This window comes from Vitis riparia, chromosome 15, assembly GCF_004353265.1.
Source record: "Vitis riparia cultivar Riparia Gloire de Montpellier isolate 1030 chromosome 15, EGFV_Vit.rip_1.0, whole genome shotgun sequence".
Taxonomy (NCBI): Eukaryota; Viridiplantae; Streptophyta; class Magnoliopsida; order Vitales; family Vitaceae; genus Vitis; species Vitis riparia.
The window spans coordinates 12,922,349-12,944,060 of NC_048445.1; the positions used below are offsets into that span (position 1 = coordinate 12,922,349).

The window sequence follows — 21,712 nt, forward strand, 5'->3', positions numbered from 1 at the left end:
CACGTGCTTGCATGTAATAAATAAAACAAGGTTAACAGGTGCATATACACGTGTTTGTATGTACACATGCACAAGAAGGGTAGAGTGCATTTAACTAAGTTACTTATGAATGGTCAGTCAAAGAGTAAGGAAAAATATGTTTGTTGTGTCACTAGTCATAGCCTGTAAAACAGATTAAGGTGTTGAACCACAGAACTGATGCTATCACCATAACTGGTTTATAATGAATGAATAAATAATTCAAGTTTTTAAAATTAAACATTTCATGAAAGACATTCATGACATACTTTCTATGCATCATACATCACAGATTGCAACTGGCAATAAGCTCATTTACTAGAAACACAAACTTGTGACTTGGGGAGATGATGATATATTAGCTCTCATAACTAAACAATGGAGCAGTTGATTTTAGCTTCTTTTTTTTTTTTCCCTGATAAAACGTAGCATGCTTCCAATTTATGTAATGAATTAGCAACACCATCCTCCAGGGATCAAGTCCATTTTCTGATATCTATACCTGTAATCAAATGTTCCACTAAGATGGACACTAGAACTTGCACTCACCAGTTAAAAGTTTTGCACAACTATATCAGTACATGTACATCAAAGTTTTAAGCATTTTCACATTCCAAGCGACTGAATATATAAAAAAACAAGGACTATGGTAGGAGAAGACTTACTATTTGAATTACATGGAGTTTCTAAAGCCAATTTCATTACTGAATAGAATAATGCGCCAGCACAGTCAGCAGATGTCATATTGTATGACAACCTAAAAGATGGAATAGGCAAACAAATGATATGGTAAAATATCATCAAGCAACTGATCATTGCAGACAGTATATATGAGAATTCCTTCAGCAACAAAGTGCAAAAAAATGACTCAAATATTAGAATGTCAGAAAATAGATGCAGGAAAGAGTTTAAAGTGAAAACTATTAAGATACTTCGTAAACGAAAACATCTCTACCAACTACATGTAACAAGGAAGGTTAAATATAATTCAAGCTTAATCTTGTTTTATGTCAAATTTTACCCTTTTTTATGAATGACTACTTTAAGTCAATTACAACTTTCCTTTTTGAGAAACAACTTCATCATTTGTTTTCAATTTTGAATTTCCCTCTTTTTCTCATAAAGGAATTGCAATACGACTTTAACTGGCCAGCTGGGCAAATTTACATATTAAGATAACTAAGTTTTCCACTGAATTTTTTTTCTAGATGTGTGGCTACTCTGGTTAGTGCAATCATACTAGTTATTAGCCCCTTAGCCCCTTGACCCGGACAGTGGCATGAAGGGCCTCATGGGTAGGCCTTGCACCCATGAGGACCCTACAAAGGAAGCAAGGAAGACATGGAGGTTTGGTGGGCATCACTTAGGAGGCAAAGTGTTGAGGCAACACTTAAGCTGGCAGCAGGGCTGCGCGCACACCAGGCAGCACGCTCAATGCCCTGTGCACGCCCGCATGCACACTCTCGCTCCCCTATGCACACACTCCCACGCCTGCACACGCACCCAGCCTGCACACCTGCGCACTTCTGCACCCTCAACACCAAGACATGCACCCAGATGCAGCCACAACAATGGTACAAATGCAATGTGAGGCTTATGGGGGATTTATTTATTTTTTAATAAATAAACCCATTATGCTTCCTCAAGCAGGTTTGATGTCTCCTCCAAAATTTTCCAAAACTGCTTAAGTTGCTCTTTAAGGGGTGGTAGGTGACTCAAGGTGGGCACCAAGGCATGGCCATGGCACACAAATGGCATGCTAGCACACACACATGTGCTCCACAACATGTGTAGCATGCAACCCATGGTCGCAATGGCATAGGGGTTAGTGTAGCCTCTCCCTCCCTAGTGCTGGCATGAGGGCACTCAACCTTGTGCACTGAGGCAATTCAGGAAGCCATGGACGCAATGCCATAGCATAATGGTGCTGCAATAAATATGACCGACTCAGACAGATGGTTATGCGTGGCACAAGGGTCCAATGCCGTGTGCACAATAACAACTAGGCCATGGGCACAATGCTATAGTTCATTGCTGCAACTAAGAAGGCTTGGTCACAACATGGGGTGTTGTTACAGCAATTACACCAACAGACATGGTGCATGGCTGGCACAAGCAAGATACAGAGGGGCCTTGCATCAGATGGTTGATTACACAAACTGAAGCTCCAATGTGCCATGGACCTTGCCATACCATGGGGATGGGCATCAGTGTGTGGGGTAAAGCACACTGATGCATCAGAGAGGGCTGGACATAATTGGATGACTAAGGTAAGATGTTGGTTCGCATTGGTTGGCACACTAAACAGGTGCTTGATGTGGGCTTGACACACCAGCATTAAGGGCAAGATATCAAATTGGCATGGACTGACTTGCAAACACGGACTAAACATTATCCTGGCCTGATCCATTTAGAGAAGGGGTCGTTTGGCTGAGTTGCAGAGGGTGGTTACTTGGCACCTGTTGGCAAGAGGCATCTTGAAGGAAGTTACTTGGCACCCTTTAGGAAGAGGCACCTTGAGTGCAACAGCCTTGGCACAGCATGAAGGGAACGTGAGATAGCTTGTGGTTGCATATGGCATGAAGGGACACCTTGGTTTGAAAGAGTGTCATTAGCTATGTGGTTGTAGCAGTTGCACAACCACCACTTCAAGGAAAATTCAAACAAATAGCCATGTGTATAAAAGCCTCCTACATTGTAGAGAGACTCAAAGGGAGAATTCTTGATAAAATTGTAAGCATTGTGGGGTGGGTTCTCTGACTCCATATGAGTGTTGGGACACTTAAGCAATTTTGTAATTCTTGTAGTTGAGTAACAACACAAGTTGGGAAAGGTTCCTGTATCTGCACGTTGCCTCTTTACGCTGCTTTTGTTAGGGCATTTGGGAAAGCTCGTAAGGATGAGTCTTAGCACCGCACATTTAGAAGAAAAAAAAATTGGTGGAAATTTTGTTTCCTTCTATATGTTACCTACAAGTGTGCCACTCCTAATTCTCTAATCATCCTGATCCTGGGGTGGCAATTCAGGGGGAAAAATCCTTTATCTTTGAAGAAAAAAGAAGAAAAGACACATCTGCGAACACAGATCCACAAATGCACACCCAGAGAGAGAGAACTAGAGAGGTGTGATCTCCATTTGTAGCTTGTGGACTATGGACACAAAGGAGAAAGTGGGTAAGCAAAACGAAAATGAAAATGAAAGAGAATGTGTGAAATTAAAATGTTATCAGAATGTCATAATCTGGAAATATAAAATAGAATCAGGAAGCATACCCAACTGCTTTTCCAAAAAAAAATTAACTTCTACACTTTGGACTATTTACAGAGACTGAAATATTGAAATTTTACAAATGATGCTATCTATCTTCTGGAATTATTAGTTACCCAACAGAAAAACTAAAGTGCGTTTAGTTGTTGACACAGCTTCGAAAGGAAGAAAGGAAGGAGAACAACATAACATACCGCAGTGAATTCACTTCTAAGATAACATGGTCTTCTTTTACATTTTCATGAACAGCCCTAAGGAAAGTTGCTTCTACCTGCAAATAGAAAAGGACAAGCTATCAGTTTGCAGAAATGTGTAATCATCACCAGCATTCTGGTTGATATATCAATCACCTCTTTCTCAAAGTAGACAGAGTCATCTCTAGAATCTTCATTATCGTCATCTTCAGAAATATTACTGTTAGAGTCAGGTACCAACTCTCCAGAAGGTAGGAGAACATTGCTGCCTTGAGTTGTTAACTCCAGGTCATCATCTGTGGCTTGCATGACCTCAGTAAGTTTATCAGCAGGAGTTGGTGCAACAGAGTGCCTCCACTCTTCTTCATGACCTCCTTCACAAATTGACCAAATATAACCAACCCCACCAGAACCAACCTGCTAAGTTATTGTAACTCGTGTCAGAAGATGCAAAGATACATTCAATCCCACAACTCCCACCATTAATGGCATATTAGATGAAGAGCTGTAAGGCACCAAGGCCCAGTTCTTTCAAGGATTTTCTTTTATTACCAGAATTAGGGAAGGATGGAATCTAAAAGATATAGCAAACAGTCATTCTTTCAGCAAGATCACCATAAGGAAGAAGCATACATTTCAGCTCTGATGACTGTACAAATGAATTTTTCTTTTTTTCTTTCTTCTTTTTGTTTTTTACCAGAGACAAAATATATTCATTTCATTGAATGATAAATACAAAGACGGATGAGCAATCTTTTCAAGATATACAATTGCTGATGAAAAAGCAGAAATGCATACTTCTTCAAAACTTACTACCATCTGCATAGACTATAAGCAGACAGAGCGATGTACACATTGCAGTAGCTCTACATACTCAAAGAGGAAAAAAGTCTCGAACAAAACAAACCAAGTGTTATCTCCTTAGGTAACTGATTTATAGCTTGATTAGCTAAGAAAGGAAGGCAGCATCCCATTTCACTAGCAACATCTGGAACTTTGTGACTGTACAAATGAATTTGCATCCACATGCTCCCTTGAAGGAGTCATGGAGGCTGCAGATCTATTGATGCTTCATTGTTCTGCCATGTGGAAAATTTTCATTCTTGTCTTCTTATTTTTTGGTTTTTTTATTTTCTTTTGGATCAAAACAACCATTTCATTGCATTAAAATAGAAAATATAAAGGAGGATGAAAAATCTTTCCACCAAGTACAAAAATCCTCTGCATAAAGTATGAGAAATAGGACTATAAGAGTATGTTAATTCAAAAAGGAAAATCTATATACACAGGTTAAAATGGTTAGGACAATGCTCACTATAATTCATGGAGGTTAGAAATATCCAAGAAAAGAGTCTAAATGTGATGCTTCATGCTTTAATAACAATTCCACTGCATGACTTCTCAGGTGAAGAACCTAACTAAAGGAATATCCCAACTATGTGGTTTAGTGTGGGATTAGAGTAGTTGATTTTATCTTTGGCAGGCATCCATGGTCACATTATTGTCTAGAAGTCATTTCCCAGGTTTCCAAGATTTCTCTTTTTATGTTCATTTCTCAGTTGAAGACATGCCAAAACACATTGTGTGAGATGTGTCCTCTATGGAGAAGTAATTGTCCTCTACAATCATTGAGCTAGTGAGTCTACAGTAAATGTTAACCATTTATTTGCAATTAATTTGATAAAAAAGAAAAAGAGAAAAGATGCAAGTTTTCACTCTCTATTTATTTGGTTCTAAAAGGAGCCCCGAGGTATGACACAAACAAAAAGGGGTTAGGATGGGGTTACTAGAATTCCAAGTTCACCCATATCCCTTGGTTCACATTTACAAACACCCATGCCCCTTCGTTCACTTTTACAAACACCCATACACCTCGGTTCACATTTATAAACATCCATACCCCTTGATTCATTTTTACAAACACTCATAACCCTTAATTCATTTTTACAAACATATATTTCTCAGTTCATTTTTACAAACACCCATACCCCATTCTAATGAGGGGGGAAAAAAGATTTTCAGTAGGGAAAATAAAATTACATCAAAAGGTACCTAAATGAAAAATAGGGACATGACCTGGGTGTACAAAAAGCATATGAAGGATACCAGAAAACAAAAGAACAAAATAAAAGAAGAAACAAAGAGAAAGGCCCTAAACTAGTCTAGTCGAAATATGACCATCCCCAATGAATCCCTACACCAATCATATAGAACTCTAAATAATGCCTCCTTTAAGGCCTGATCCTAGCACTCAAGAGATAATCCTAGGTTATGCTCATTCCAAATGAGCCTAAACAGAAATGAATGTTTCATCCTCCATAAAATCCTTTGCAAAAATGGATGAGAATATAGTTTGATTTGGAATTTCAGTCTCATATATCACAGGACAGAACCTAGAAGTTTATCTCTATGGCCTAGGTTGTTAGGCTTTAGCTTTTTTGATACGCTTTTGAGTGCCCTTCTTCCTCTCTTAGCCTCTTCTCAATTTAATAAATACCATCCTACAAGGGTTGGAAGATAGGATTCATTGGGGTACAGTCTTGAGAGCCTTGTCAAAACTAGTGAGAGAGTCTTTCACCATTGGGTTCTATGCTTAGCACTTTTGGAGGACTGGTTGTAGGTTGAGGCTTTGAGTGTCTTCAATCTTTTCGTGGAAGGGGATTGTGCTATTGTGATTTGATAGGACTCTAAGTCACAAAGAAGTGATTAGACATATAATGGCAGATATGATACATTAAAGATGGACTTGGATCACTCTTTGTTTTGGACTCTATATTTAGCTGATTATGTTGCAAATTTACTCAACAAACAAGCAGTCAGTTAATTTCATTTATCAGAAAACCGTTTATCACCCCATAATTGTGTAGTCTTTGGTGATGTACATACTTTTATTACTTCGTTAGTTGTGCAGCTATTTTGCTATTCCTTTAGTGTAGTTCATCTATCGTCTCTTCTATATTATTCCCCCAGAAATTTTTCATCTTTTTAATTGTGCATACTTTTATTACATCTTTAGACATGCAGCTATTTGCTACTCCGTTAGCACAGTACATCCAATTTAACTTTTTTATCAATTTTTTGCAAACTTTGGAAAGACTTCTCATTATTCCTTGTACTTATTAATTCCCATCAATGTTTTGTTTCTAATTATATATATTAAAAAAAAAAAAAAAAAAAGATTGAATACCATCAATTTTTTTTTTGAAATCATATGCAGATGCTCAGACGAAAATTTATCACAGCAGTGACAAATATGCATTAAAATGGTTTTATACAAACAGACTAGGTGATCGAGGCCTGCAAATAATAGGAAATCAAACTCTAACTGACCTCAGAAGTAGACCAAGCCTCTGTCTCAGGTAATTTACATGTCAACACCCCATTCAACTTATCTACTGTACTGGTGATTGCTGCAAATCAAACAATTTATAATAAGGAGATACCATCATAGTTGTTAAAAACTTACGATACACAATATGATACAACGATACAATACATTTTTTATGGAAATCGATACATATCACAATCCATATCTTATTTTAATGTGTATCTTACGATACATGATATTACGATTCAACAATACATATATCTTCAACTATTTTCTATATTTAAAAAAAAAAATCAATTTATATATATATATATATATATATATATATATTTGTTAAAAGAATTTTTAAATTAATTGCTTAAAATATACTAAAAGATTAAAAAATGATTGTAAAAAGGAGAAATGGGTAAAATAATCTTATATGAAAAGTTAACTTCTTGTTATCAAATGCTATATTAGAAGTCAAGTTTAATTTTACAATGAATATTAAAAAAAAAAATTATTTGAATGGTTTGAATGTTGACGATGAAAATGATGATGATTAGTGAATAAAAATTTTTACTTAAAATATTAGATCTTTTTATAAAGGTGTATATATAAATATATAATATAGAGAGAGAGAAAGAGAGAGAGATTAACAACACAATAAGTGTATATACCTAGTTAGAATTTAAAACAAAATATTATGGCTAAAAATTGAAGAAGTTTATTTTTGTGGATTTTATGATGAATCCATATATTAAGGTCATATTTTGCTAATTTAAACTTGTCAAAACTTCAGCATTCAATGTTTTCATATGATATGATATAGTTTAACTTTTTAGATCCTACTATCTTCCATAAAATTGATTATATATTACTCTATACTTCAAACTTCAAATAGATATACACACATATACATATTTTTCTATTTATTTTGCACTTTATAAAAAACTTACAATACACAATACAATAAGATACACGACATTGAAAAATAAAAAAATAATACACAATACGTTTTATGAGTTAACAAGTATGGATACCATAGAAGTAATTTACATATGAACCTAGCTAAACATTAACTCGCACAAAGCCACACATAAAAGCAAAGGCAGGATATGGTATTTATGCCTAAATATTATGCATCTTTTTCTTCCATAGTAAAAAGAGAACTAGGAAATCCATTTGCACATTGCAATCAACAAACATGAACACACAAAGTCTTACTATTTTAGTTTCATAATTGAACCAACAATTAGCATCCATTTTGTCATCCTTCTCAACATCACTTGCCATAAGTAAAATATTCCTAAAGTTATAAAATATTATAACTTTATACATAAGAATATTATTGTAGGACAACCCTAGGATGGTTGTCTACACTCGAGGGTAGGTGGGCTAGGGTTTTTTTTTTAAGGTGTAAGGAAAGGAACAAGGAATAAAGTTAATGGTAGAGAAAAAATAAGATAAAAAATAGAGAGAAAGAAGAAACGGTGAAGAAAAGATGAAAACCTTAAGAGTCTCTCACTAAGGCCTTCTAGGAATCTCACCTAGAAGAAAATCAATAGAGTCTCACCGTTGAGGGTTGCAACAATTGCAATGAAAAAAATATAATAGTATTAATATCAATCAATTCATCCCTTTGATTTACATTGATTAGCCTATTTATAGGCTTCTCTAAGAAATCCAAAGTCTACTAGAACTCTAATAACCTATTATGACTCAAATTCTAATTATAACATCAAAAGTCTACTAGGACTCTAATAACCTATCATGACTCAAATTCTAATTATATTACAACTTAACTAGCTAATCCTAATTAGACTCCAACAAATACTAATCTTAATTCAATTCTAATTAATACTAATCCTACTTAAAGTCTACTTAGGTCTTCCTTTTCCTCCTTGAAAAGACTTTAAAAGGTTTTCCCCTATCAATTATCCATCCATTTTAACATACTTCAAACAAAATGCATCTAGGAGGATGATGATACAAGATCCAAATATTTAATAATATGGTGAATTGAACATTTGCAATCCATTATATCAATAAAGAAGGGGGAAGGGAAGAGAGATTAACTTGTATGTTGGAACCAAGCGTGTAAACCAAACAGGGAACCAAGGTTATCCATTGAGAGGATATCCTTGGAAAATATAGCCCTTTAGGGAAGTGGTTGTGAAGGTTCCATAGGAAGAGTGATGCTTTCTTGGCACAAGGTCATCTTGAGTATCTAAGGGTCATTCTAATAAATGGGAAGCCAACAATGTTTTTTTTTTTTAAATCAAAAAAAAGATATATATATTATATTATATTACTTACATATAAAGAATTCATGAGAGGGATGAGGAATCCTCCCCATAAATACACAAACCTGATCTAACCACTAAAAACCTCCACTATATAAGGAGATTTGTACAAAAAAGATGTATCACAAAAAATGTACAAGGAATTCATCTCGTGAAAAAAAAAAAAAAAAAAAAAAAAAAAAAAAAGACAACGCTCATCTCATTGTTGGCCCAACCCAAGTGGTGTACAGACCAAATGCCAACTAAGTTGAATGACATTCAAAGGAACGCCTTTAAAATCGTTAATACAAGAGGCCTAAAAGGAAGTGAAGAAATGAACTAAATCACATAACATCTCTGATGTCCTTCATTTGTCCTCAAAGATCCTAGCATTCCTCTCTTACCACACGATCCAAATAAAAATGTGACAAGCAATATTCCAAAGGGTTTTGTCTCTAGTAGAATTTCCAAAACTCATATAAGAGATAGTTATCATGTTACAATAACTTCTAGGCTGAACTCACACCATTCCCGCCAGTATGAATAGCTTGTGTCGCAACCCCGAAGTGAACGGACAATGTAGAAATAGATGGTCACTCATCTCTACACTACCCCTACATAGTATGTACCAGTGTAGACTAAGTTATTAGGTGGTCACATATATGCACTTCGAAGACTATTGCATAAACTTAAACTTTTTTCGTTTCACTCATTATTCTTTGGGTAATAGTACAAAAATTTTGCTTCAAGGAAGATCTTCGATTGGGTAATAGATCCTTAAGTGACCAATTTCCAAATATCTATAGAGTAATGAAGTTGAGAAACTCTACTATTACCTCAATGTTGATTTCCTCTTCTCCAACTATATCTCAGAACTTCAATTTTGGTAGTAAGCCCTTAGAGCAAGAAATTGAGGAATGAGCTTATCTAATATTTGCTTTAGCCTAAGTCTATTTGTTGTAGCCTAGGTCTATTTGTTACCCACTTTTACTGATGTGAGATTTTGGTCCTTGATATCCTTAGAATTGTTCGTAGTTGGCTCCTTTAATGCTATCTTTGCTTCAACCAATTTAGTTCCTTTCATTTCTATAAATTTCATTTGAAAATCCAAATACCTATAAAAAATGAGGGTCTTTGCATGACTTGTAGCAAAGAAAAAGGTCAATCCTAATGACTTGCTCCAAAGAAAAAGATCATACAAAGTGCTTAACCTAGAATGGTGTATTATTTGTCAAGGGAGTGAGAAATCTATAGATTATGTTGTTTTACATTACCTTAGAACATTGACATTATAATGTAGACTGTGTTGACTTGTAAGGATTGATCGGGTTCTACACGAGAGGGTGTAGGAGATGTTAGTTATATTCTTTAGAGATTATAGGGGACCTCTTCGAGTCAAGATTCTTTTGCACATTACTAGCCTCGCTTTGATTTAGATTATTTGGCAAAAAAGGAGTAGGAATTTAGGACAAGTGGAGGTCTTTCAAAGCAATTTGGGACTCATTTTACTTCTCTTCTACCTTGTGTGCTTCTTCCAATGAAGCATTTACAAGTATACCTTTAAACCTCATTTTGAAAGACTAGCACCTAGTTTGCAAAACCATGAGGTTGACTAAGGAGACTGTTGAAATTTGGCATTCAAAGTTAGGATTTTAATTTAGGAAAGTATTTTAGGAATAAAAAAGGAGAGATCATTTAGGATATTTTCTTAGGATTCAGTTTCCTAATTTTAGGAGAGAATCAAGCTAGATTGATATTTTCTTATTCAGTCATTTGTGTATATATATGTGTATGGTGTGTACCGAAAAAATCAATAAAGGAATTCAGAAATTCTTCATGGTATCAGAGCCAGTTTTCTGAAACCCTAATCCCTTCTGGCCGCCTCTTATTCAGGCCATCATTCATTCCGGCCAAGTCTCTCTGGCCATCTCTCAATCCGACCATCTCTCTCTCTGGCCATCTCTCATTCCGGCCATCAGTCCCTGTTCTCAGAGCCAAGGGAGAAAACCTAATTCTTTCCAGTTTCCCCGTGTCATCAATTCCGGGAAACGACTTTCCGGTCGGTCGAATAGTCGTCAGAAAACATTCACCGCCGGCGACTTTTCCGACGAACTTTTCCGGCGAAGTCTTTTTCCCACACCACAAGGAGCGCCTGGAGAAGATCTCCAATTTTTCCCAAAGCACCGGAGCCAAAAAACCACCCACGCGCCGGCCACGCGCGTTTTTCTGGCCGGCGACTGCATCTCACGCACCGGCGCGTGAGGGCGCGTGAGCCACTTTCCGACGACGCGCTTCCTTCTCCAGCCTCGCCTAACGCCGACTAGCCACCCTTCATACCTGTTTCTGCCATCCAATCCCTGCACGTGCCTTGGGAAGTGTTCTTCTACCTTCCGGTGGTGCCACGGTTGTTTTTCTTTTCCATTAGGCCGATATCTCTGGTTTTCTCTCTGATGATGGGATCCAAAGAGCAACCTGCCCCAACATTGGATGCCTCTGCCCTTGCTGCTCGGTCATTTAATAGTAGTGGTGGAAATCGTCAGAAACGGGATAGGCCATGGTGTGATTATTGTAAGAAACTAGGCCATTATAAAGAGGCTTGCTGGAAGCTTCATGGCAAACCGGCTGATTGGAAACCAAAGCCACGGTTTGACAGAGATGGCAGAGCACACGTGGCTGCCAACTCTGAGAGCACATCTGTTCCCAAGCCGAGTCCATTCAACAAAGAGCAGATGGAGATGCTACAGAAACTATTAAGCCAAGTTGGCAGTGGCAGTACTACCAGGATAGCCTTCACTGCTAATCGAGGAGGAATGAAGCCATGGATAGTGGACACAGGTGCTTCTGATCACATGACAGGAGATGCTGCATTCTTCAAATTACAAGCCAAGTAATGGTCATTCATCCGTCCATATTGCTGATGGTTCAAAGTCAAAAATTGTCGGGACAGGTTCCATAAAACTTACTAAAGACTTGTATCTTGACTCTGTTCTCCATGTTCCAAACTTGAATTGTGATCTTTTGTCCATTAGCAAATTGGCCCGTGATCTCCAATGTGTTACTAAATTTTATCCAAACTCGTGTGTTTTTCAAGACTTGAAATCGGGGAAGATGATTGGCAGTGCTGAATTGTGTTCCGGGCTCTACCTCCTCCCATGTGGCCAATTCTCAAACCAAGTCTCTCAAGCAAGTTGCGTACAGTCTCGGAGTATATTAGAGTCTTTCAATTCTGTGTCAAATTCTAAGGTCAATAAAGATAGTGAGATTATAATGTTACACTATCGCCTTGGTCATCCTATCTTTGTTTACCTTGCAAAATTGTTTCCCAAATTATTTATCAATAAAAATCCAGCATCTTATCACTGTGAAATTTGTCAGTTTGCAAAGCATACTCGAACAGTATATCCTCAAATCCCATACAAACCTTCGACTGTTTTCTCTTTATTACATAGTGATGTGTGGGGTCCCTCACGGATAAAAAATATTTCTGGCACTCGATGGTTTGTGAGATTCGTTGATGATCATACACGGGTAACATGGGTTTTCCTTATGAAAGAAAAGTCAGAGATTGGGCACATTTTTCAAACCTTCAATCTTATGGTTCAAAATCAATTCAATTCCAAAATTCAAGTCCTTAAGTCAGATAATGCAAAGGAATACTTTACTAGTAGTCTCAGTACTTATCTTCAAAATCACGGCATTATCCACATAAGTTCTTGCGTTGACACCCCACAACAAAATGGGGTGGCTGAACGCAAGAATAGACATCTCTTGGAGGTTGCCCGGTGCCTTATGTTTTCCTCTAATGTTCCAAACTATTTCTGGGGGGAAGCCATTCTCACAGCTACCTATTTGATTAACCGTATGCCATCCAGAGTGCTTACCTTTCAATCCCCACGTCAACTTCTCTTAAAAAAATTCCCTCACACCCGTGCAGCCTCTTCTGATTCCCTGTGCTAGAGCTCTGTACTCAGCTTCTGCACTACTTCTGGCTACAACTGATTGCTTCTTACTCCTCCAGGTAACAAGATTTCCCCAGACAAAAGAACAGTATCCAGAAGTGGACCGCCTGTCAATGATGTTTCCTTCCCAATCCGCGCCCACTAAGTTGTCCACACCCATGCCGTCATCAGTCCAGCCAGCCCAGCCCACAAATGTTCCTTCTCCCGTGACCATCCAATCTCCCATGCCTATTCAACCTATAGCCCCACAACTTGCTAATGAGAACTTACAAGTTTACATCAGGAGGAGGAAAAGACAGGAATTAGAGCACGAATCACAGCCAACATGTGGCCAATATATTGACTCCATTTCAAGTCTACCTGAAGAGAACATGGGTGAGGATAGGGCTGGAGAGGTGTTAATTCCCAGCATTGATGATTCTACTCTGCCAATTGCATTGAGGAAGGGTGTTAGGAGATGTACAGATCATCCAATTGGAAATTATGTTACGTATGAAGGGTTATCACCATCTTACAGAGCATTTGCTACTTCTCTTGATGATACTCAGGTTCCCAACACAATACAAGAGGCATTCAAAATTTCAGAATGGAAGAAGGCAGTACAAGATGAGATTGATGCACTTGAGAAGAATAGGACATGGACTATCACAGATTTGCCGGTTGGGAAGAGGCCCGTGGGGTGCAAGTGGATTTTCACCATAAAATACAAAGCAGATGGATCAGTCGAGAGATTCAAGGCTCGTTTGCTAGCTAGAGGGTTTACACAATCCTATGGGATAGACTGTCAGGAGACTTTTGCTCCTATTGCAAAACTGAACACTATCAGGATTCTTCTCTCATTGGCTGTCAATCAAGATTGGTGCTTGCAACAACTGGACATAAAAAATGCGTTTCTAAATGGTGACCTAGAAGAGGAAGTCTACATGGAAATACCACCTGGTTTCGAAGGAAGTATGGCAAAGAATCAGGTTTGCAAACTCCAAAAATCCTTGTACGGCCTTAAACAATCTCCCCGAGCCTGGTTTGATAGATTCACAAAGGCAGTCTTGAAGCTGGGCTACAAACAAGGTCAGGATGATCATACTCTATTTGTCAAGAAGTCTCATGCCGGGAAAATGGCCATATTGATAGTCTATGTCGATGATATTATTCTATCTGGGAATGATATGGAGGAATTACAAAATTTGAAGAAGTATTTGTCAAAAGAGTTTGAAGTTAAAAACCTTGGAAATTTGAAATATTTCCTTGGTATGGAAGTGGCTAGATCAAGGAAGGGAATTGTAGTCTCTCAAAGAAAATACATACTCGATCTTCTTAAGGAGACCAGTATGCTTGGATGCAAACCAATTGATACTCCTATGGATAGTCAGAAGAAACTTGGTATCGAGAAAGAGAGTACACCGGTAGACAGGGGGAGATATCAGCGACACGTCGGGCGCCTGATTTATCTCTCACACACTCGGCCAGATATTGGCTTTGCAGTGAGTGCTGTAAGTCAATTCATGCACAGCCCCACTGAGGAACACATGGAAGTAGTCTACAGGATTCTTAGATATTTAAAAATGACATCAGGGAAAGGTCTATTCTTCAGAAAGACAGAGAATCATGACAATGAAGTATACTCAGATGCGGATTGGGCAGGAAACATCATTGACAGGTGGTCGGTCCACTTCTGGATACTGTTCTTTTGTCTGGGGAAATCTTGTTACCTGGAGGAGTAAGAAGCAATCAGTTGTAGCCAGAAGTAGTGCAGAAGCTGAGTACAGAGCTCTAGCACAGGGAATCTGTGAAGGGATTTGGATAAAAAGGGTTCTTAGTGAACTGGGACAAACGAGTTCATCTCCGATTTTGATGATGTGTGATAATCAGGCAGCTATAAGCATAGCAAAGAACCCCGTGCATCATGACAGGACCAAGCACGTTGAGATTGACAGACACTTCATCACAGAGAAGGTGACTAGTGAGACGGTTAAATTGAACTACGTTCCTACCAAGCACCAAACCGCAGACATCCTCACCAAAGCTTTACCTAGGCCTAACTTCGAAGACTTAACTTGCAAGCTGGGATTATATGATATATATTCTCCAGCTTGAGGGGGAGTGTTGAAATTTGGCATTCAAAGTTAGGATTTTAATTTAGGAAAGTATTTTAGGAATAAAAAAGGAGAGATCATTTAGGATATTTCCTTAGGATTCAGTTTCCTAATTTTAGGAGAGAATCAAGCTAGATTGATATTTTCTTATTCAGTCATTTGTGTATATATATGTGTATGGTGTGTACCGAAAAAATCAATAAAGGAATTCAGAAATTCTTCAGACACTATGTGAATGCCCACCACCTCCAATCAATTTTGACAAACTAAATTTTGATGGATGTTCTTTGTACAACCTAAGACAATTAAGGATTAGAGGGTTGCTTAGTGATCACTTTGGCACAATGTTAAGAGCACTCTCTAAACCTACAAATCAAGATTTAATCATTGAGGCAAAAATTCTAGCCTTCTTAGAAGGGTTGCTATAGGTGCAAGCTTGTGGTCTATCCAAATTTGAAAGAGATCATTTTGCTATTGTTATATCATGGGTGGCTAAGAAAGAAAGAGGACAATGAAAGTTTTATGGGTGATTGCACCAAATTATTTATCTTTCTTCATAGTTAGGATGTTCCTTCTCTTAGGCTCCTCACTTGGGCAATCATGCTATAGATGTGCTAGCAAAACATGGAGCTAGACATATGATTTCTTTTAAAGGAAATTTTATACCTCTATAGATTATAGGTAGATTTGACTTTTTGAACTAATATGCATTGATCTGCATTTTTTATTAGATTTTGTAATTTTGTACTTCTTGGAAAGATATCTCATCCTTCTTTGTATTTAATATTGCAATGCAATAAAATTATTGTTTCTTATTAAAATAATAATAATAATTGAATAAATAAATAAAAGGTTTCACAATTCAAGTTTTCTATAAGAACAAAAATCATTCAGAAAGAAAATTTGATAATATATCAACGATTAAAGATCCTTTAAAAATGAAAAAAAAAATGCAAACAACAAAGGAAAAATGCTTCAACATAGACAACCAATGAAATGGTAGATGAGAAAAAATGCTCAGGAGAGGGAGGGATAGTCATTAAGATTGATTTTCAAAAGGCTTATGATCCTATGGATTGGGATTTTTTTAATCATGTATTAATGAAGGGGTTTAGTACAAAATGGAAGTCTTAGATAAGGAGTTACTTGTCTTCGACAATTTTTGCAATTTTAGTGAATGGAAGTGTCAAAGGATGGATTAAAGCAACTAGAAGATTTGAGACAAAGGGATCATTTCTCCTTGCTCCTTTTCACTATAGCAGCAAAAGTTTCAAGTAGTATGTTGTGAGCAAACGAGAGTGGTTTATTAGAAGGCTTTCTAGTGTGTAGAAGTAGGGTTAGAGCGTCTCATTTGCAATTTGCACATGACACCATCTTCTTTTTCTAGATCCTACATGGAAGAGTTGTAAAATCACAAGTTAATCTCATTGGTTTTTAGGCATATTTCTAGTCTTAAGATCAATTAAAACAAGAGCATTCTCTCAAGTGTCAACGCGAATGAGGATCAGATCTCTAGTTTGGCATCAATGTTTCAATGCAAAGTCTTCAACTAGACTTTATCCTACTTAGTTCTTCTATTAGGCAAGAATCCTAAGGCAAGCACTTTTTTAGGATCTAGTGATTGATAGAATCCCACGGAGATTGAATGGATGGAAAAAAGACTTTTTTGTCATTAGGTGGAAGAATAACTCCAATTCAATCATGTTTGTCTCACATTCCTAATAATATCCTCTCTATTTTCTAGTTTCTATATTCAATGGCATTAAGATTAAGAAATTGCAAAAGGATTTTCTTTGGTCATGGTGGGAGAGAGCAAAAGAGATCACCTTATCAACCAGGACCTAATATGCAAACTAAAGATGGAAGGGGGTTTGAGCTTAGGGAGGATTTCTTTTAGGAATCAAGACCTTTTAAGGAAGTGGGTTTAGAGGTTTCCAAGGGAAACTTCTACTCTTTGACACCAGGATACTTTGAGGCTCTACAGAACACAACCCAATGGATGAGGCACCAATATTTTTATCAGGTGGTCACACCATTCTTCCTGGAAGGCTATTACACTACGTTTTTAGGATTTTTCCAAATTTACTTGTTTTGTGACAAATGATGGGACAAGAATTCCTTTTTGGAAAGATTTTCCATGAGAGGATCAACCATCATGCTTTCAATTTTCAACTCTTTTCAGAGTTGTAATAGTTAGAAAATCTTCCTATCTCAACTATCCTTAGCTTCTCTTCCCTGTTTTCTTGAAACCTTAATTTTCGTCATAACCTCAATGACTTAGAGATAGAGAATCTTGAAAGACTCATATTCTCTCTCACCCATGTACACTTGTCACCATCCATTCTAGACGCAAAAGCTCAATCATCATCTTCGTTAGGCTTATTTTCGATGAAGATTTTTTTTATTAGCCTTGTCCAATCCTACAAACACAATTCCTTTTTGTACAACTAAATTTATATGAAAATCTAAAGTCTCCTTTAAGGTCAAAGTCTTTGTTTGGCTACTAACACATAAGTAGGTGAACACTAATGACATGCTAAAATTGAGAAGACCTTACAAAACCCTTAGCCCTGAATGGTTCATTTTGTGCTCAAGGAGTGGAGAATCTGTAGAAGAAATATGGAAAGAATACGAGGTAAAAATTCTTTTTCTTAATCTTTTGCTTGTACAGAGACTCATATATATGCAAAAAATCCCAACACCTAAATATAAAACTTTCCTAAATTAATTACAACAAATTTCTTTGATCACGAGATTACCTAATTCTCTCTACAAAATCATGACTTTCCTAATTTCATTCTTTCACACTCTCCCTCAATCTGGTGAATAGATGTTTTCCATTTCCAGCTTGGATACACTTGCTTGAAAATTTGTACTGTTTAAACCTTTTGTGAGTATATCTACAAGTTGAGGGTTAATAGATACATAAGAAGTACAAATCAACCCACTATCTAGTTTCTCCTTAATAAAATATTTGTCTATCTTTATGTGTTTCGTTCGATCATGTTGAACTAGATTATGTGTAATACTGATTGCAAATTTATTATCGCAACAAAGTCTCATTGGACCATCCTATTTTATCTTCAAATCTTCCAAAATAATCTTCAACCATGGTAGTTCACAAACTCATTAAGCCATTGCATGAAATTTTGCTTCAGCACTAGACTTCACTATGAAATTTTGTTTCTTACTTCTCCATGTTACCAGATTCCCACCAAGAAAGGTGCAATATCTAGTGGTTCATCTTCTATCAACCATAGATCCATCATAATCTACATCTGTGTATGCTTCAAGTACTAATTTTAAGTTTTGTTTAAATAGGATGCCCTTTCCTAGATACCCCTTAAGGTACTGTAACATTCCGTAAGCAGCTTGCAAATGAACCTCTTTTAGACTGTGCATGAACTAGCTAATGACACTCACAACATATGCTATATCTAGTCTTGTATGAGAGAGATAAATGAGTCTTCCTACCAGACGTTGATACATCTCTCTATCTATCGCAACATCTTCCTCGGTCTCTCCAAGCTCATGATTAGGATCTATTGGTGTGCTTACTAGTTTACACGCTAACTTCCTTGTTTCCTTGAGAAGGTCCATTACATATTTCTGATAAGAAATAAAAATTTCCTGCTTAAAATGTGCAACTTTGATTCCTACGAAGCATTTCAACCTTCCTAACTCTATAATTTCAAACTCCTTGGTTAAGCATTGCCTCAAAGTCTTGTTTTTCCTTTTCATCATTTCCCGTTACAATGATGTCGTCGACATATACCAGAAGAGTTGAAACTCCCCCTAAATCTAAATGTTTGATGAACAACGTATGATCTCTCTGACTTTGTCAGTATCCCACATTTTTAATCGTTTTAGCAAACCTTCTAAACCATGTCCTTGGAAACAATTTCAACAAGTATAGAGTTTTCTTTAGTTTATACACTTTTTTAGTGGCTAGTTCACTTCCAAATCTAGGAGGGACTTCCATATAAATCTCTTCTTCAAGATCTCAATTCAAAAATGCATTTTTGACATCAAACTATATCTCTATTATAATTTGCTGGCAATGAACAAAATTTTTATTGTGTTCATCTTGGCAACTAGAGCAAATGTCTTTAGATAATCCACATCATATGTCTGAGTAAATCCTTTAACCACCAATCTTGCCTAGTACCACTCTAATGTCCCATCCGCTCTATATTTAACAGCATAGACCCACTTACATCCCATTGGTCTTTTTCCTACAAACAAATCTACCAACTATCAAGTTTTATCTTTCTCCAAGGCCTTCATTTTTGCATTCATGGCTTGTCTCCAATTCTCATTAGATAAAGTCTCAAATAGAGTGGTAGAAATATGAATATTATTCAAACTTGTAACAAAACTTTTATGAAATGGAGAACTTTTCAAATGACAAATGGGAAAGTGGATACAAAGGACATTTGGTGCATTCCCTCGTTCCCTTCCTAATGGAAATGGGTAGGTTTTGGTCTATGGGTTTTTCAAACTGAAGTTTTGACTCAGTTTGTAAAGGAAGACAAAAGACTATTACCTCATTTTTAGAAGTCAGTTCAGATTCTTGGACTTGTATAAGTTGAGGAACTACAACTTTCTTCCTTGAGTACACTTTGTCAGTCATTCGATTCTCAAGAGCAGGCCCAATGGATGGCTCGGATTCAAAGGAGGGTACAAATACTGGATCACACTTTAGGAGAGTCAATAGGATCAGCGAGAGGTACAGATACTAGATTAGACACTTTAGGAGGGTTAATAAGAAAGGGATCAATAAAAAAAATATCCCGATCCTTATCTTCCTCAATGGAATTCTCCCCGTGAAGATAAGGAGTGGAAAAATAAGACTCATTTTCATTGAAAGTAACATTAGCTAAGACAAAAAAAAAAAAAAAAAAAAAAAAAAAAAAAAAAACGATGGTGGATGGTAATACTTGTATCCCTTTTGAGTTGACGAATATCCCACAAAAATATATTTGACTACTATTGGGTCCAATTTTCCCATATTTGGACTATGAACATGCACAAAGGACACACACTCAAATATCTTAGGAATGAGATGGTTTGTGGTTCTTATATTAGGATAAAATGATGAGAGTATTTCCATGGGATAAAACTAAGAATACAAGGCAAAAATTATTTTTCTTAATCTTTTTCCTATACAAAGACTCATATATATACAAAAAATCCAACACCTAAATAAAAAACTTTCCTAACTTAATTACAATAAATCTCTTTGATCACAAGTTTACCTAATTCTCTTTACAAAATCACAACTTTCCTAATTTCCTTCTTCCACATAATCAATAGACCACCTTTTTTTACATTGCTCGATGACTTTATGGCACAGTCTATTTAGATTAGCCAATTTGGGTCAAGTTCCTCCTAGGAACATATGCGATATGATGACCATTTCATATAGGGGTTTGGGGAGCTCTATTACATGCAAAACCCAATGGCAAATCGCTTGCCTTACATTGATTTGGTTTCTACGGAAAAAGAAATGCAAGGATTTTCGAGGGCAAGTGGATAACTTTAGAGGTAATTTAGGATTTAATTCATTTCTATTAATCTTTTTGGGCCCTTGTACCATGACATTTAAGGACATCCCTCTCAATATTGTTCAGCTCAATTGACATTTGGTGTGTAGGTCGTAAAGGTTTGAATAATGAGAGAATATTTGTTTTGATTCTATCAAGATGAGGTGTTATTCCTCATGGATGCAAAGATGTATAAAACCTCATTCAAATGAGAGGTTTTATACTGATAATTCTCGTATGGTTCTACATAGATGTATAGGTTCTATTACTATTCTAGAGTAGGTCAATCTTCCTTTCTTTAGATAGCTTTTGTAATTCTGAGGAGGATTCATCATCCTTCTCATGTACTCACTTTATCCATTTCTAATATAGTCTTGTTTCTTATCAAAAAAATAAAAATAAAAAATAATAACAAGAAGGAAAAGAAGATTTGGGTGCTAGGTAAAGGAAATAATTATATTATAGACACCTAACCGAAAAAGGCGCATAAAGAAAAAATTAAAACAAAAAAAATATATTTTTATTTATTTACTTATTTTATGGTCAAAGAAGATATTATGCATTCAAAAGGCGCTTAAAAAAAAGGAGTACGTCCTTAGTACCAAGGAGGTGTATATACGGTGCACCAAGGTGAGGAAAAAAAAAAACCAAAAACCCACCTACTACTACTTCCTAGACACACTATCCACAAAACCAAGGAATAATTAATTTTTGTCCCCATGAACCTCGACCAGGAAAGCAAAACTTTAAAAAAGAAAGTACAAAACAACCTCATACCTTACAAATCTTTGGGACACCATCAGCCAAGAACGAAGTCCCCAATAAATTCAGTCAAGGAAATGGGTTGCATCATGGTCAACCATCAACTTCCTCATTTACCTTTATTCCTGGCCCCACAATGCATGAGCTGCTGCAATGGCATTTCTAGACCCCAATGCATGAGCCTCCAATGCATGAACCTCTCTAATCCTTCCGGTAATACGAATGTCTCTATCTCCATTTCAATACCATGATGAACTAGATTCCAAAAGGTGTGGATCTTG

General features: G+C 36.6%; 1 protein-coding gene across 1 annotated transcript in view; it reads right to left on the reverse strand.

Annotated features, from left to right (window-relative positions):
* Positions 1-21,712, reverse strand: part of LOC117932481 (translation initiation factor eIF-2B subunit epsilon) — a 94,604-nt gene that overhangs the window by 29,598 nt on the left and 43,294 nt on the right. The window contains exons 8-11 of the mRNA XM_034853745.1: positions 6,810-6,889; positions 3,636-3,896; positions 3,480-3,556; positions 684-775 (exon numbers count right to left, since the gene is read on the reverse strand). Of these exons, the coding sequence (XP_034709636.1) occupies positions 684-775; positions 3,480-3,556; positions 3,636-3,896; positions 6,810-6,889 (510 nt within the window). The remainder of the gene's footprint in view (positions 1-683; positions 776-3,479; positions 3,557-3,635; positions 3,897-6,809; positions 6,890-21,712) is intronic.